This window comes from Erythrolamprus reginae, chromosome 1 (assembly GCF_031021105.1).
Source record: "Erythrolamprus reginae isolate rEryReg1 chromosome 1, rEryReg1.hap1, whole genome shotgun sequence".
In the NCBI taxonomy this organism is placed as follows: Eukaryota; Metazoa; Chordata; class Lepidosauria; order Squamata; family Dipsadidae; genus Erythrolamprus; species Erythrolamprus reginae.
The window spans coordinates 337188904-337202985 of NC_091950.1; the positions used below are offsets into that span (position 1 = coordinate 337188904).

The 14082-nt window shown below is 42.8% G+C and overlaps 1 protein-coding gene across 2 annotated transcripts in view; it reads right to left on the minus strand.

The window, feature by feature from the left end:
* Positions 1–13848, minus strand: part of LYST (lysosomal trafficking regulator) — a 128446-nt gene extending 114598 nt beyond the window's left edge. The window contains exon 1 of one of the 2 annotated variants that reach the window (XM_070733990.1): positions 13701–13848. Coding sequence is in view for 1 of the 2 variants with exons in the window: in XM_070733989.1 (XP_070590090.1) it covers positions 13701–13816 (116 nt within the window). In the remaining variant the exon portion in view is untranslated. The remainder of the gene's footprint in view (positions 1–13700) is intronic. The other variant, XM_070733989.1, reaches the window with a different exon arrangement.
* Between the last annotated feature and the right edge of the window lie 234 nt (positions 13849–14082).

A 14082-nucleotide genomic window follows, 5' to 3' on the forward strand; every position in this document is an offset into this window, starting at 1 on the left:
AATGCCTTTAGACTTGTTTTTCGCGCCGAGATAACTGGAAGCAAGGAGATTCTTGCGCCACCTAGTGGAAGCTCGGTTCGTATCCCGAATTTGAGCTCAGGTGTCAAACAGAAATTTCACTTGCGTCGCGGCTCGTAACTTGGAATACTCGTATGTGGAGCAGCTCGTATCTAGAGGTACTGCTGTAAATGAATAAGCACACTCAGAAGGTGTTTTGAATAATCCTGAAAAAAGTAACTGAATTTTCTGCCAGGATTATTCAACTTCTTTACAAATGACTTAAATTTATCAAATTTGTTAAAATACTTGTTTTTGAGCTTTTACATTTTTGCTTTTTGATGATGGCCTTACCTTACTGTTAGAGTATTATATATGTTACTATGCTATGTGTTCATGTACAACATAGAGAACCATACTCTAAATAACTAATATCCATAAGTCACAGTCATCCAGAAATCAGAATACCTGAGTTTTGGGATATAAAAATCAAGGGACTAAAATTAAATATAAAGGGATCAAGATAATGACAATAGGTACAACAGAAACATAGAAACATAGAAGACTGATGGCAGAAAAAGACCTCATGGTCCATCTAGTCTGCCCTTTTTACTATTTCCTGTATTTTATCTTACAATGGATATATGTTTATCCCAGGCATGTTTAAATTCGGTTACTGTGGATTTACCAACCACGTCTGCTGGAAGTTTGTTCCAAGGATCTACTACTCTTTCAGTAAAATAATATTTTCTCATGTTGCCTTTGATCTTTCCCCCAACTAACTTCAGATTGTGTCCCCTTGTTCTTGTGTTCACTTTCCTGTTAAAAACACTTCCCTCCTGAACCCTATTTAACCCTATTTAACAGCTAGACTTAGAACTGACAATTAGATGTTGAAATGGTAGATAACTTTTGTCTTTTAGGAATAACGGGTAAGGAACGAGCAATGAAGAAATAATTGCATATTAATACTTCCTAGAATAGTAATCAAGGCCATGGACATGATATTCAGATGCTGCAATACGTCTACCTACAAAGATCAGAATCACGCAGGCAATGGGCTTTCCTAATGACAGTCTATGGAAATGAAAGTTGAAGTTTTAGGAAGCAAGGTAGAAATTGTTTTGATGCTTTTGTTGGAGAAGACTCTTGAGAATATGAGCTAAGAAAAGGAATGCATTATTCAACAGATCAACCCAAAATTTGCATATGCTAATGACCAGGCTTTCCCAACTTTGCTCACAATACATAAAGACCTAACTCTCTTTAGGAGGCTCTAATCCTGGGCGAGATGGAAGGAGAGAGAAGATGATGATTAGTAGCAAGGTGGATGGTCCTAGCTACAGTGGCCATGGATACATCACTGGAAGGTCTGAAATACCAGATCAGGGATAAATAACATTGGAGAAAATCTACCTATGTGGTCACTGTCAACACTGACTTGGTGTCATATAATCAATAGGAATGAATAATAGAAACAAAGCACAAGCCCAGTTCCAGTAAATTGCTTAGTAAATACTGTATGTCTAGCCCATGGTAATTAATGCCATTTGCTAAGACCATTTAAAACATTCTGTCCATCCATGAACACATCATTGTACTGCTTTAGAGAAAGCTACTAATATTTTGTGGTTATTTTAATTGCTAATTCTTAATCTTAATAAGTGATTCTTCAACTGGCTTATCATTTGACTTCTTAAAAATTTAAAATACAATGGATACATATCTATTTGGAAAGCTAATGTATCCTCAATCTTGCTTTGAAAGCAATACTACGGTACTTAGCTTTTCAAATAGATATTTAAGAGTATATTTCAAATAACTTTAAGCAAAAAAAGTGTATTAGCCCATGAATCTACTACTACTTTAGATTATTAGTCAATAATTTCGCATAACAGTCTCTATTCTAAAGATAAGCTTAGAGCTTTCTCAAAGGCAAGCTTTTGTCTTTGTTTTTCTATACCATCTCTAAATCCAGCCAAAATCAGCATTGCAAGAAACTCATTATTCGGTTACACAACATGTACCATATTTCACTGCTTTTCACTTTAGACTTTCAGTGAAAATAACAGTTTACTTCCACTTTTAAAATGCTTTGTGAAAAGGGATTAGATGAGCTACATTCCACTACCCATGTGATCCATGGCATTAAAAGCTAATTTTATACTTGCAAAAAGTGGAAATGTTCTTTCCAGAGAGTGAATTCAGAGTACATTGATTTTGCACACTGTAGAACTAGAACAGCCGTCCTGAATCCAAAATAAGGCAATAATAACAAACTACAATTCTCTACACCAAATTATCTTGCATTCATCTCGCATTATCATACAAAAAACAATACTGACACATAAAACTATTTTAAGTCAGCAGATATTGCAGAGCCTCTGACTCAGTCTCACTAACAAATAGCTCCACCCAAAGCAATTATACAGAACAATGGTCAGAAATATTAAAGCCTTCTAATAATACCTAATGTTAGCAAAGACTTATCTACCAAACTGTCCTGAAGGATATATTACTATCAAATTTTTCAAAGTAATATCTGGTTAGTGTTGTATATTCAGCTCAAGCAGAATAGCAACCATTGAAATTATGGTATCTCACACAAAATTAGAATAGTGTATCTTCTGCTATGCAAATCTGAGTGAAGAGGCAGTGTGTGTAGTAATTAAAATGTTGAACACAAGTTCAAGTCCAACCTCAGCCATGGAGGATCATGAGGTGACTTTGGATCAGTTATCTCTTAAACAGTATGTATGCATGCATGCATGCATGTATGTATGCATGTATGTATGTATGTGTCAAACAATTATAGTATTATAGTATATATTAACATAACATAAGTAGAAAGCAGTGATAGAAAGGATAAAAGATAAAAGATAAAAGGGAAGGTAGGCACAGTGGTGCATTTATGCACGCCCCTTACAGACCTCTTAGAAAAGGGGAGAGGTCGATTGTAGATAATGTAAGGTTGAAGATTTTGTATGCCATCTTTGCTTCTAAAGGAGAGGAAGGACATGTAGCTAATCAACAAGCAAATGGATAAAAATCCTTGATAACACAAACAACATAAAAGAAACTAGTTGCAAGCAAAAGATTTTCAAAGAATCTTTCAATACTGTATTGAGAGTTCAGGAAAAGACTTTCTGAAAAGGAAGTAGGCATATACTAAAACTGTGGGTTAACTGACCGCAATGCCAACAAGAAATGAAACCTAACACAATAAAAACTGGCTCATCAGGCTAAAAAATAAACAAACTACAAATTCCACAATCGTGTTTCAGAATTAGATATTCCAGATATTCAATATTAATATTAGCCACTCTAAGAAAACAATATTTTCTCTTAGGGTGGCTAATCTTAAACATCTAGAATGTCTATTTCCTGAAACACGATTGTGGAACTTGTAGTTTGTTTATATATTTTAGTCTGATGAGTCAGTTTTATGGTGTTAATCTTTTGTCATTTAATACTGAAAGAAGAAAATGAAAAGTTACTTTTATACAAATGTATAAAATGTAACACTAAGATGTGAGACTCTGTCTGTTGTTTCCTGCCATTGTAAATTGACCATAAATTGTAATAAGTAGAGAAAATGTATTAATCTTCCTTGGAGACAGGATCCTACCTCTTAGGCAAGACCACTATCAGTAAGATAGTTGGTGACTCTTTAGGGAGACCAGTGATGGGCTCCTACGGGAACGGTCAGGAACGCAGTTCTGGTAGCAAAATTTGAAGCTCCACCCCAGAGCACCCAATTTGCACTGAAAGATGTTGAAACAAAATGCACAAGCCACGCCCACAGTGTGATAGCAAAAATTTTGGTAGCCCATCACTGGAGAAGACTTAAGGGGAGCTGAGAGGGCTTCTGAGGCATGGCGTGCATTGGGTAGGGGTATAAAATGTATAACCTGATAATTGCTTTTTGCGTTCTTTGAACTCAACCCATTTGGAAAGGGTCTAAGAGGCTATGCTTGCAACTGCTTTTTAAATTTTTCCTCAATAAAACTTTGATTCATGAATCAGACTTGTCCTCGCATTGTGAGCATACAATTTGGGGTGGATAGGGGTCTTACATCTCACAATGTAAAAGGTTGGGGTTTATTTTATTTATTTATTATATTTATATGCCGAAATGGACTCAGAGCGGCTAACAAGTGGGATAAATACAACAATACTAAAATACGATCTAAATACACAATAAAATCAGTAATATAATAAAACAATATCCTAAAAAGAACCATACATAGACTACAGTCAATCTAATTCCAGGCCTGCCGGAAAAGCCAGATCTTAACGGCTTTCTGGAAGACCGGTAAGGAGGAGAATATCTGGGGGCAGTTGATTCCATAGGGTCAGAGCCACCACAGAGAAGGCTCTTCCCTGAGGCCCCGCCAACCGACATTGCTTGGGGGATGGGATCTGGAGAAGACCGACGCTGTGTGCCCTTACTGATGGCAATAAGGTATGAGGTTGGGTTGTTGAAAATGCATATCCACCTGGATACACCAAAATCTTTACCCATGTTAAACAGTCTAGATATAAAATATATCCTAAATCAAGGTTCGACAAACCCAGGCGCCTGGTCGCCAGTGGCGCCTAGAAAATGTTGTCTGGCGCCTAGAAAATGTTGCCTGCTGTACTGTATGTCAGCGTTTCCCAACCGGTGTGCCGCGACACACCGCCAGGTGTGCCGCCTTGGCAGGGCGCTGCGGTGCCTCTGACCTCTCCGCTCCTGCCCGATGCCGCGGTTTCTGGCGCTCTCCTGCTGGGTCCCAAAGAAGGCAGACAGGAAGGAGAGCTCCATTCTTCGCGCCTTTTTCCCGCCTTCCTTCTTTGGGGCCCAGCAGGAGAGCGCCAGAAACCGCGGCATCGAGCAGGAACCGGGAGGTCGGAGGCACCGGCACGGCAGCGCCCGCCCAGCTGAAGGTTCCCTGTCGTCATCGGCAAGTGTCCTTTGGGGCCCGGCGGGAGGGCACTGGCGGTGGGAGCGGGGGGGGGGCCGCGGCTGCAGCGGCACAGGCAGTCGCGGGGAGATGGCGGGGGGGAGCGGGGGGCGGCTAAAGCGGCCCCGGGCACCGTTCCCTGTACGCTTTTCCAGGGGCGCGCAGGGAGCCGCGGCCACCCCGCCCGCCTACCGGATTTCCCTCCGCGCGGCTGGGGAGGTGGATTCGCCGCCCCCGCCAGCCCGATCTCCCTCCAGTGGCTGGTGACGTAGTTCTACCGCCCTCGCCAGCCTGATCTCCCTCCGTGGGGGGGTGGGGGGCGACGAACCGACGACCGGGGGCTGTCCGTCCGTGTTGGGTGGTGCAGGGCAGGCACAGGCAGCCCCAGGGGAGAACAAGGGAGGGAGAGAAAGGAAAGAGAGAGTAAGGGAGGGAGAGAAAATTGAATGAAGGAGGGAGAGAAAGAAAGAGTAAGAAGCAGAAAGGATAGAGAAAAAGGAAGAGAAAGGGAGGGGGAGAAAGGAAAGAGGGAGGAAGGGGGGGAGAGAAAATTGAATGCAGGAGGGAGAGAAAGAAAGAGTAAGAAGTAGAAAGGATAGAGATAAAGGAAGAGAAAGAGGGGGAGAAAGGAAAGAGGGAGGGAGGCGGGAGAGAAAATTGAATGAAGGAGGGAGAGAAAGAAAGAGTAAGAAGTAGAAAGGATAGAGAAAAAGGAAGAGAAAGGGAGGGGGAGAAAGGAAAGAGGGAGGAAGGGGGAGAGAAAGAAGATATGAAGGAGGGAGAAAAAGAAAGAGAGATAGGAAGGAAAGAGGGAGAGAAAGGAATGAGAGAGAAAGGGAGGGAGAGAAAGGGAATGAAAGAGGGAGAAGGGGTGAGAGATAGAAAGGATAGACAGAAAGGGAGAGAAAGGAAAGAGAGAAAGGGAGGGAGAGGAAGGAAAGAGATGAGAGAGGAAGGAGGAGACAGAAAGAGAGGAAGGAAGGAAGAGAGAAAGAAAGAAAGAGGGATGGAGAGAGAAAGGAAGGAAGAGAGAGAAAGAGGGAGGGAGAGAGAAATAGAGCGAAAGGGAGGAAGAGAGATTTTTTTTGTCCAAACTTTTTTTAGCGCCCCCCCCCCCCCCATGTTCCCCAGGATTTTGAAAATATGAAAAATGTGCCGCGGCTCCAAAAAGGTTGGGAAACACTGCTGTATGTGTATACAGTATATTTTTCCCGCCTTGTGTTTACGCCCAGAAATGGTACATCTTGGCTTCCGTAGCTCTGCCCATCAACCTCGGAGCGAGCTGCTTTCCCAGTGTCCCCTGCGCTTGCGTGCGTCTCTCCCTCCCCCCCTTGCCTCCATTCCGCCTCCTACTCGAACCCCTTCACTCCCCCCCACCGCACACAGACGCTCCGATCTTGGCCGCTCACCCGCCTTCGGAGAGAAGCGGAAGCCCCTCCCCTCCCGGCGTGAGGTTTTGTTCATTCCTCCTCCGGCCGCGTGCGCGGTGACTTCCGACCAGTAACCCCTCCTCCCCCCTCCCCCCCCTCACCCGCGTCCCCGGCCCGGTCTCCCTTTCCTTCTTCTCTGTTTCGGTTTCTGACTAACGGTCTCCCCTCGGATCCCGACGGGAGTACAGCAGAGCCGGCTCGGCGGAGCCAGGCCTGCGCCGGGGGGGAGGGGGTGAAAGCGATGTCAGGTGGAGACTCGGCAAAAAACCAAGTTTGCTTAAAAAAAATTCTGGCTCCTAAATTTTTTGGCTGGCTCCTAGATTCTGAACAACTTTGTCGACCCCTGTCCTAAATTATACATAAAGATGTGCAATAAAGGAGGAAGTATTTCATTATGCAACAATGAAGGTAGAGCATGGATAAACGTCCTTATATTCTGAATTACTGCACCAAGAAAATTGGCAATTATGCAGTCTTTAAGTAATCATGGTTTAGCAGCTAAGTTTTTCCAGCATAAAACATTAGGGTTCTAACTAAATGACTATAGTACAAAACAAAGCCTATGAAGGCAAATATATTTCTATATCAAAAGAGCTTTATTTGACATATTTAGTATTACTCGATTACAGTCTGTGTATCATAGCCATATCCTCTGTAATGGCAGGTGATCAAAGTTTAGACAAAACAGCCAGTGGCAATCTCTTATGACAACAGGACAGATGGGTAGGATTATGCTTTCTTTGCATAATATCGAATTTCAACCCCATATATCTACATTTAAAAGCTCTTGGTAACAGAGAATGAGAATGGTCTTTGTTGAAATTTTGTTTTATTCTAACAATAAATAAAGTATAGCTGCCAGTTATAGTTATATTGAATCAGATAGGCCAATGATACAAGTCAATAGAAAGCTATTCTAAGAGAGGACAGGTGAATCCTGCATTGAGCAGGGGGTTGGACCCTTCTAAGTGCTAATTTCTTCATTCACAACTACATTACAAGCACAGATATTTAGCCTTAGGCATTTTGCTACGTTAAAAAACTGAATTAAATCCACAATATGCAGGCATCAGCTAGCTCTAGAAGGCAAAATGTCCCAATACAGTACCATGAAAACTTCAGATTAGGGGATTTACTTCCACATACATAAAAATAACAATATATTAATGATATCACTATGATCACAGGAGTACATAATGTAATTTGAGCTGGCAAATGAGCTGGAACTGTACCTGTTCTTTTAGAATTACATGAGTTTGAATTATTTCATTCCTTCATTTCAATGTTAAATTATGTTCTAAAATAGTTTTGCAAATAAATCTCTAGAATAGCCTAAATAGATGATTATATCCTTTCACACACTGATATAATGAGCAAATTATCCTTTTGAAAAACTGAACTTTAGAATTATCTTCTTGCCTTATTGACATATTACTGATCTGTCACAGGGAATGAAGCAAATGATTATTTACACTTCATATTTGCTTGTATTAAATTTACATCGCACCCATCTCACTATTAAGCAACTCTGGGTAGTTTACACATCATGAAATAATATAAAACAATTTAAATGTTTAAAAATTAAACCTTGAAAATTGAAGGATACCATATAGATAGAAAATGAATATAAATAAAGTTGAAATATAAGTGAACGATGGAACTCAAATGTAATACTTGAAAGTGATGAGGGAATAGGAAAGGGAAAGGGGATAAAATCTTAAATTTGAAGTGTATTAATAGACAAACACATAAAGATAAAAGAAATACTGTAGATTAAAGGATTATATATGGAATAAAATAGGAAAAGCTGTAAGATTGTGTAAAAGAATTAAAGGTTGTTGGAATACTGTCCCAGAAAAATGGAGGCAAAAATGGAGCAAAGGAAGAATGAAGAGAAGAAAGAAGAGAAGAGGGGAGAAGAGAGTGAGGAGAGAGGACAGGAGAGGAAGTAGGGAAGAGGAAAAGGAAATGTAGGTTTAGAAAGAGAAAGACAAGGGAAGGGCTGGATGAGATGGGAAGGTGATTAAAAAAAGCAACCTTGAACTAGCAAAGCAATAAGATAAATATAGACTATATGTATAAAGATTTTGTAAGTGAATGGAATGAGAAATGAGATGATAAATATGTGAAAATGTCTGTAGGAGAATTAAAAAAACTTTTTCAAGGTAACAAAAGTGGATAAAAAAGGAGCCATATGCAAACAGGCTGGAAATGGGATCTTCTCCTAATCGACTAGCTTCCTCCAAAGTAGGAGACACACCTCCATCAGAGCCCCAAGCCAGTTGCAGAGCCAGGGTTTCAGAAGGCCAACCGGTGTATCTAGCTTATCTAGTGTCCATGTGAACAAAAGTTCTTGCTTACAATAAACAATCGATATGTTTCAGTTACACATGTATTTGGCTGGTATATATGTGTGTTTCATTCTATCAATATCCAAAATTATTTTATTTGTCAAGCATATATAAGATTACAGTAAAAGTACACTGCTCAAAAAAATAAAGGGAACACTTAAACAACACAATATAACTCCAAGTAAATCAAACTTCTGTGAAATCAAATTGTCCACTTAGGAAGCAACACTGATTGACAATCAATTTCACATGCTGTTGTACACATTCGACTTTGTACAGAACAAAGTATTCAATGAGAATATTTCATTCATTCAGATCTAGGATGTGTTCCCTTTATTTTTTTGAGCAGTATATAAACATGTATGCATGAGATGGTTATGAGTACTTTAGGACAGGGATGGTAGGTACCGTGTTTCCCCGATAGTAAGACCCCCCCGATTGTAAGACATATGGGGGGTTTCAGGGGGGTCGGCTTATATAAGCCATACCCCGAAAGTAAGACATATGTCTTACTTTCGGGGAAACACGGTATAAACGGTATTGCGGGGGGGGGGGGCGATGACATTGCTTCCAAGCTCCCCGCGCGCCCCTCGCCTTCGCTCGCCGCGGCCTCTTCCACCGCCTCTTCCCCTGCCGAAGCTCAGCTGCAAGCGGCCAGCGAGGCCGCTTGCAGCTTCGCTCGCCTTCCAAGCTCCCCGCGCGCCTTCGCCTTCCAAGCTCCCCGCGCGCATTGCTTCCAAGCTCCCCGCGCGCCTTCGCATTCTCCCCGCGCGCCTTCGCCTTCCAAGCTCCCCGCGCGCATTGCTTCCAAGCTCCCCGCGCGCCTTCGCTCGCCTTCGCTCGCCACCGCCTCTTCCCCTGCCGAAGCTCAGCTGCAAGCGGCCAGCGAGGCCGATCGGATCCGAGGCGAGCGGCCGGAGCTGCGCCCTCCTTCGCCCGCCTCCTTTCCGCTCGCCTCGGAGCCGAGCGGCCTCGCTGGCCGCTTGCAGCTGAGCCTCGGCAGGGGAAGAGGCGGTGGCGCCGCGGCGAGCGAAGGCGAGGGGCGCGCAGGGAGCTGCACCCTCCTTCACCAGCCTCCTTTCCGGCAGCTCCCTGCGCGCCCCTCGCCTTCGCTCGCCGCGGCGCCACCGCCTCTTCCCCTGCCGAGGCTCAGCTGCAAGCGGCTCCGAGGCGAGCGGAAAGGAGGCGGACGAAGGAGGGCGCAGCTCCGGCCGCTCGCCTCGGATCCGATCGGCCTCGCTGGCCGCTTGCAGCTGAGCTTCGGCAGGGGAAGAGGCGGTGGCGAGCGAAGGCGAGCGAAGGCGCGCGGGGAGCTTGGAAGCAATGCGCGCGGGGAGCTTGGAAGGCGAAGGCGCGCGGGGAGAATGCGAAGGCGCGCGGGGAGCTTGGAAGCAATGCGCGCGGGGAGCTTGGAAGGCGAAGGCGCGCGGGGAGATGTAAGACATACCCCCAAAGTAAGACACAGTGGGGCTTTTGGGGGTAAAAAGATAGTAAGACACTGCCTTACTATCGGGGAAACACGGTATATTGGTGTGCTTATGCACGCCCCTTATTACATGTTACCAACCATATCCAGCTAGAAAGGCATTTCACTGGACTTCCAGCATTTGTTCAACGATATAACAACTTTTACATGAAGGAAGAGAGAGAGAAGGAATAATAAATATATATTTGTTACATAATTACTATTAGGAATTTTAAAAAATTACTTTGATGCTCAGAACTGGGTCTGTAATTAATCTTTTGTAAGTACATAATGTATTTAATGTGTTAACATACTTCTAAACATTACATATACTGTATTCAAAATTTAAATCTACATTCCAGATATTTCGTATATTTTCGAAATGTGATTGTAATGTAAATTCTTGAAGTTAACTTGAAATCATGTTTGTATGATATTCAATTATCTTCATCCAGAATTCAACACAAACGTACTAAAGAAGAAAAATTATTTTAAAAGATAACCTTCTGATTAATATTAAAACACACATAATCCAGTTTTCTGATGACACACATAAGGGCTTTTATTTTTAAACTCTGCTTTATATTTATGAATAGGCTCGTTTTAATCATGGCACTGAAATGTCATGTGTGAAATATAATTGTAAAAAGTACACATCTGCATTTGGTTGGAATTGCTGCAGGGCCCTCAAATGTAATAATTTGTTTTAAAGTTTTTTAAAATCCTGTTAAAATTATCAAATAAGAACTGCCCTGCTCACTGCTTGAGATCTGGTCTCTATACAGAGAAAAAGGCGCCGAACATATTTTTTACAAGCAACACATTCAATGCTGTCTTCAGAAAGAATCACTGGTAACATGTAAATTATATTCTTTAACTGTGTTTGTTTAGTGTAAGAAATGACATATCATGCAATCTAACAGAGATTAAGTTATCTAAATTAATGGATAAATTCTTCATAGAATGCATAATGGCTGAAGAGATAACAAATTCAGATTGTGCTTAAGATACCATAATGAAGAAGATAAAACTTTGGGTGGATGTATAAAATAGCAGGTTCTATCTGGCTAGTAGTTTTTATTTTTATTTATTTATTAGAGTTGGGAGGACCTGGTAGGTCATCTAGTCCAGTCTAACACCCACCACTCACCCCCAACCCCGCTCAAGCAGAGACCCTCTACCACCTCAGTCCAACCTCCTCTTGAAAGTCTCAAGTGTTGGGACATTTACAACCTCAGGAGGCAAGCTGTTCTAGTGGGTCATTGAACTTTCAATATAATTGAATTCATTACAAAATTATTTCTCAACCTAACCTATTTCAAATTTATATTCTACCAATAAAGAAGAATCAAGCCCTCCTCAAACTATAATACACAACCATCACAGCTTTTCAAAGATTAGATAGATAATTATCTTCAGTATTTTTAAGCAGTCAGATATCTTTTGTATAACAAATTTCTTTGGTAAAGCAAATTTCCAAAATCCCCATTAATCTCAGAATGTATCATCCTTGTGTTATATCATAATGAACATTAAATGAAAGTAAGCCATAGTAACATTATAAACCTTCTTTGTAAAACAATTTAGATTGCATTAAAATTCACACAAAAAATAATCAAGTGGAGAAAATAATACAATCTATTGCTTGCTTATCCCAATTTAATTCTTCTAGGCTCAAATCAAGTCTGGATATAGCATCATCCAATTATGAAGGCTTGGCATTTAATGCTGAGGGGTAACTCCCAAATAATGAAGGGTTTTCTTCTTTTGGGGGGAATGTGAGTAAAGCATTTTTAACTCTTTTGTTCCTTCCCTTTATTCCAAATTTGCCATTACTCTTAAAGCGGCATTCATAGAACATGATTCATAACCAGATCTGATAGCTTAATGCATCTGAACAAAACATTCAGCCTGATTAGTGCTAACATGGTTTAGTTATTTAAGTTGATTTTAACATGGTTTAGTAGTTAAATTGATTTTTAAAATTGCCCAACTCTGAAAAGAGTCTGAGCAGCTGTCAATATTTGAAACACATACTTTATGCCTTACATTTTTTATTAACCTAACCTATTTGACAGTTTATAGGTCAATGCAAATCTCGCCCTCCTAAAAAAATTTATAGCATGAGTAACCAAGTTGTGTGTTTACGCTAATATGGCCCAAGTCTATTTCATGACCGGCCGACTCGGGTTTTCTACAGCACAAACAAAACACTGGAGAATCATAAATTTAACCAAGGCAATTAGAGACAATATGAGGAAATTATCCAAGGCTGTAGTGGCACATTCAAGATTTCCAGCAAGGCTTGTGGTTTATCCTCTGCTATAATGAAGCCCTCACCTTCACCTGGCAACAGCATTCTGCTGCTGCTGCTGCTGCAGTTAATGAGAACTGGTGCCCAGGATTAACAGTGCATTGTTTTCCTCCTACATCCAACTTCAGGGCTGCTAAGGCTAATGAAACCATCCCTGCTTCTCTACCATTTTCTCGCAGGCAGTCTGATGATCCCAGACAGATTGGGGAAGGGGGGGGGAAGGATGTAAGCCTTCCTGGCAAGAACAAGTCCTGCATTCTTGTCAAAGCTGCTAATGTATCAGAGATGATGATGATGTTGTGTAGCACAGTGGTTAGAGTGCAGCACTGCAGGCTGCTTCAGCTAACTGCTAGCTGTAGTTCGGCAGTTCAAATCTCACCACCAGCTCAAGGTTGACTCAACCATCCATCCTTCCAAGGTGGTAAAATGAGGACCCAGATTGTTGGGGGCAATATATGCTGATTCTGTTAAGGTGGGGCTGCAAAAGCACTATGAAGCAGAATATAAGTCTCAATTCTATTGCTATTGTTATGATGAGGATGATCCACGGAGAAGGGCAGTATACAAATCCAATTAATAATAATAATAATGATGGAGAGGCAGCAGAGAGCCCAAGAGGAAAAAGAGAGGCAGAACCTATTCTTACCCCCCATGAAACAGCAATCTGCACTTGATAGGATGGGAGGCAGGACTCTCTTTAGGGACAGCAAACTCGGTTTGATTCTTGGTTGTTGTTGTTTTTAAAAAAGCAAACCAACGCAAAAAGTTGCTAACTGTCCCAAATGGTTGCCAAATCTGAAATGCACCCCATTTCCTCTACCGGTGGTCGTTGGAATGGTGATAACCATCCCTACAGAAATGACCAGGTTAGCAAAAAAGCAAGGGGGGATAGGGAAAGTGCCTATAAGTTTTAAGCCCCCTTTTGCCACCCAGCAGACCCGACGGCGTCCCGCAAACCCGGAGAGGGAAGCGGCCCAACGGGAGAGGTTGGCCAAGCCCGGCAGGATGCAACCTCGGCCGAAGCGAGTGAGGCACCAAGAGCCGGATCAAGAGGCGAGGCGGTGCAAGCCCGCTAGTGTCAAACCAAGCAGTCAAATAGAGATGCTCGCTCCGCTTTGCTCTGTGTGGGGGTTTGTTTGTTTTTTAGGCCCCGGCTGCGAGTCGTGGAATCCCTCCACTTCCTTCCCCGCCGCTTACCTGCTCCTGCCGCCCGCGCAACAACCGCCCTGCTCAGCCCGGCCTTCCACCAGCCGCCCTCGTCCTCCTCCTCCCTTTGACAGCGGAGCCGGCGGCGGCCAACTACCGCTGCCCATGGCAGAAGCAGAATCCGGCCTCCTCAAATCCCTCCCCTTTTCTCCCCCCTCCCTACTTCTCGTCGCCAAGGAAACCCGAGAGCCCGCCCACTCCGGCAGTTGCAACAGCCACAGGAGGCAGCAAACAGCAACTCCCTGAAGCTAAAACCGCCCGCCGGGCCACGCAAAGGAGGGTTCCGCCCGCCTCCCGTCCGAGGCGCGCCCCGCCCTACAGCCCCACGTGTTGCCCAAGGGCCAATAGGAAAGGAGCTCTTCAATCCTGACCT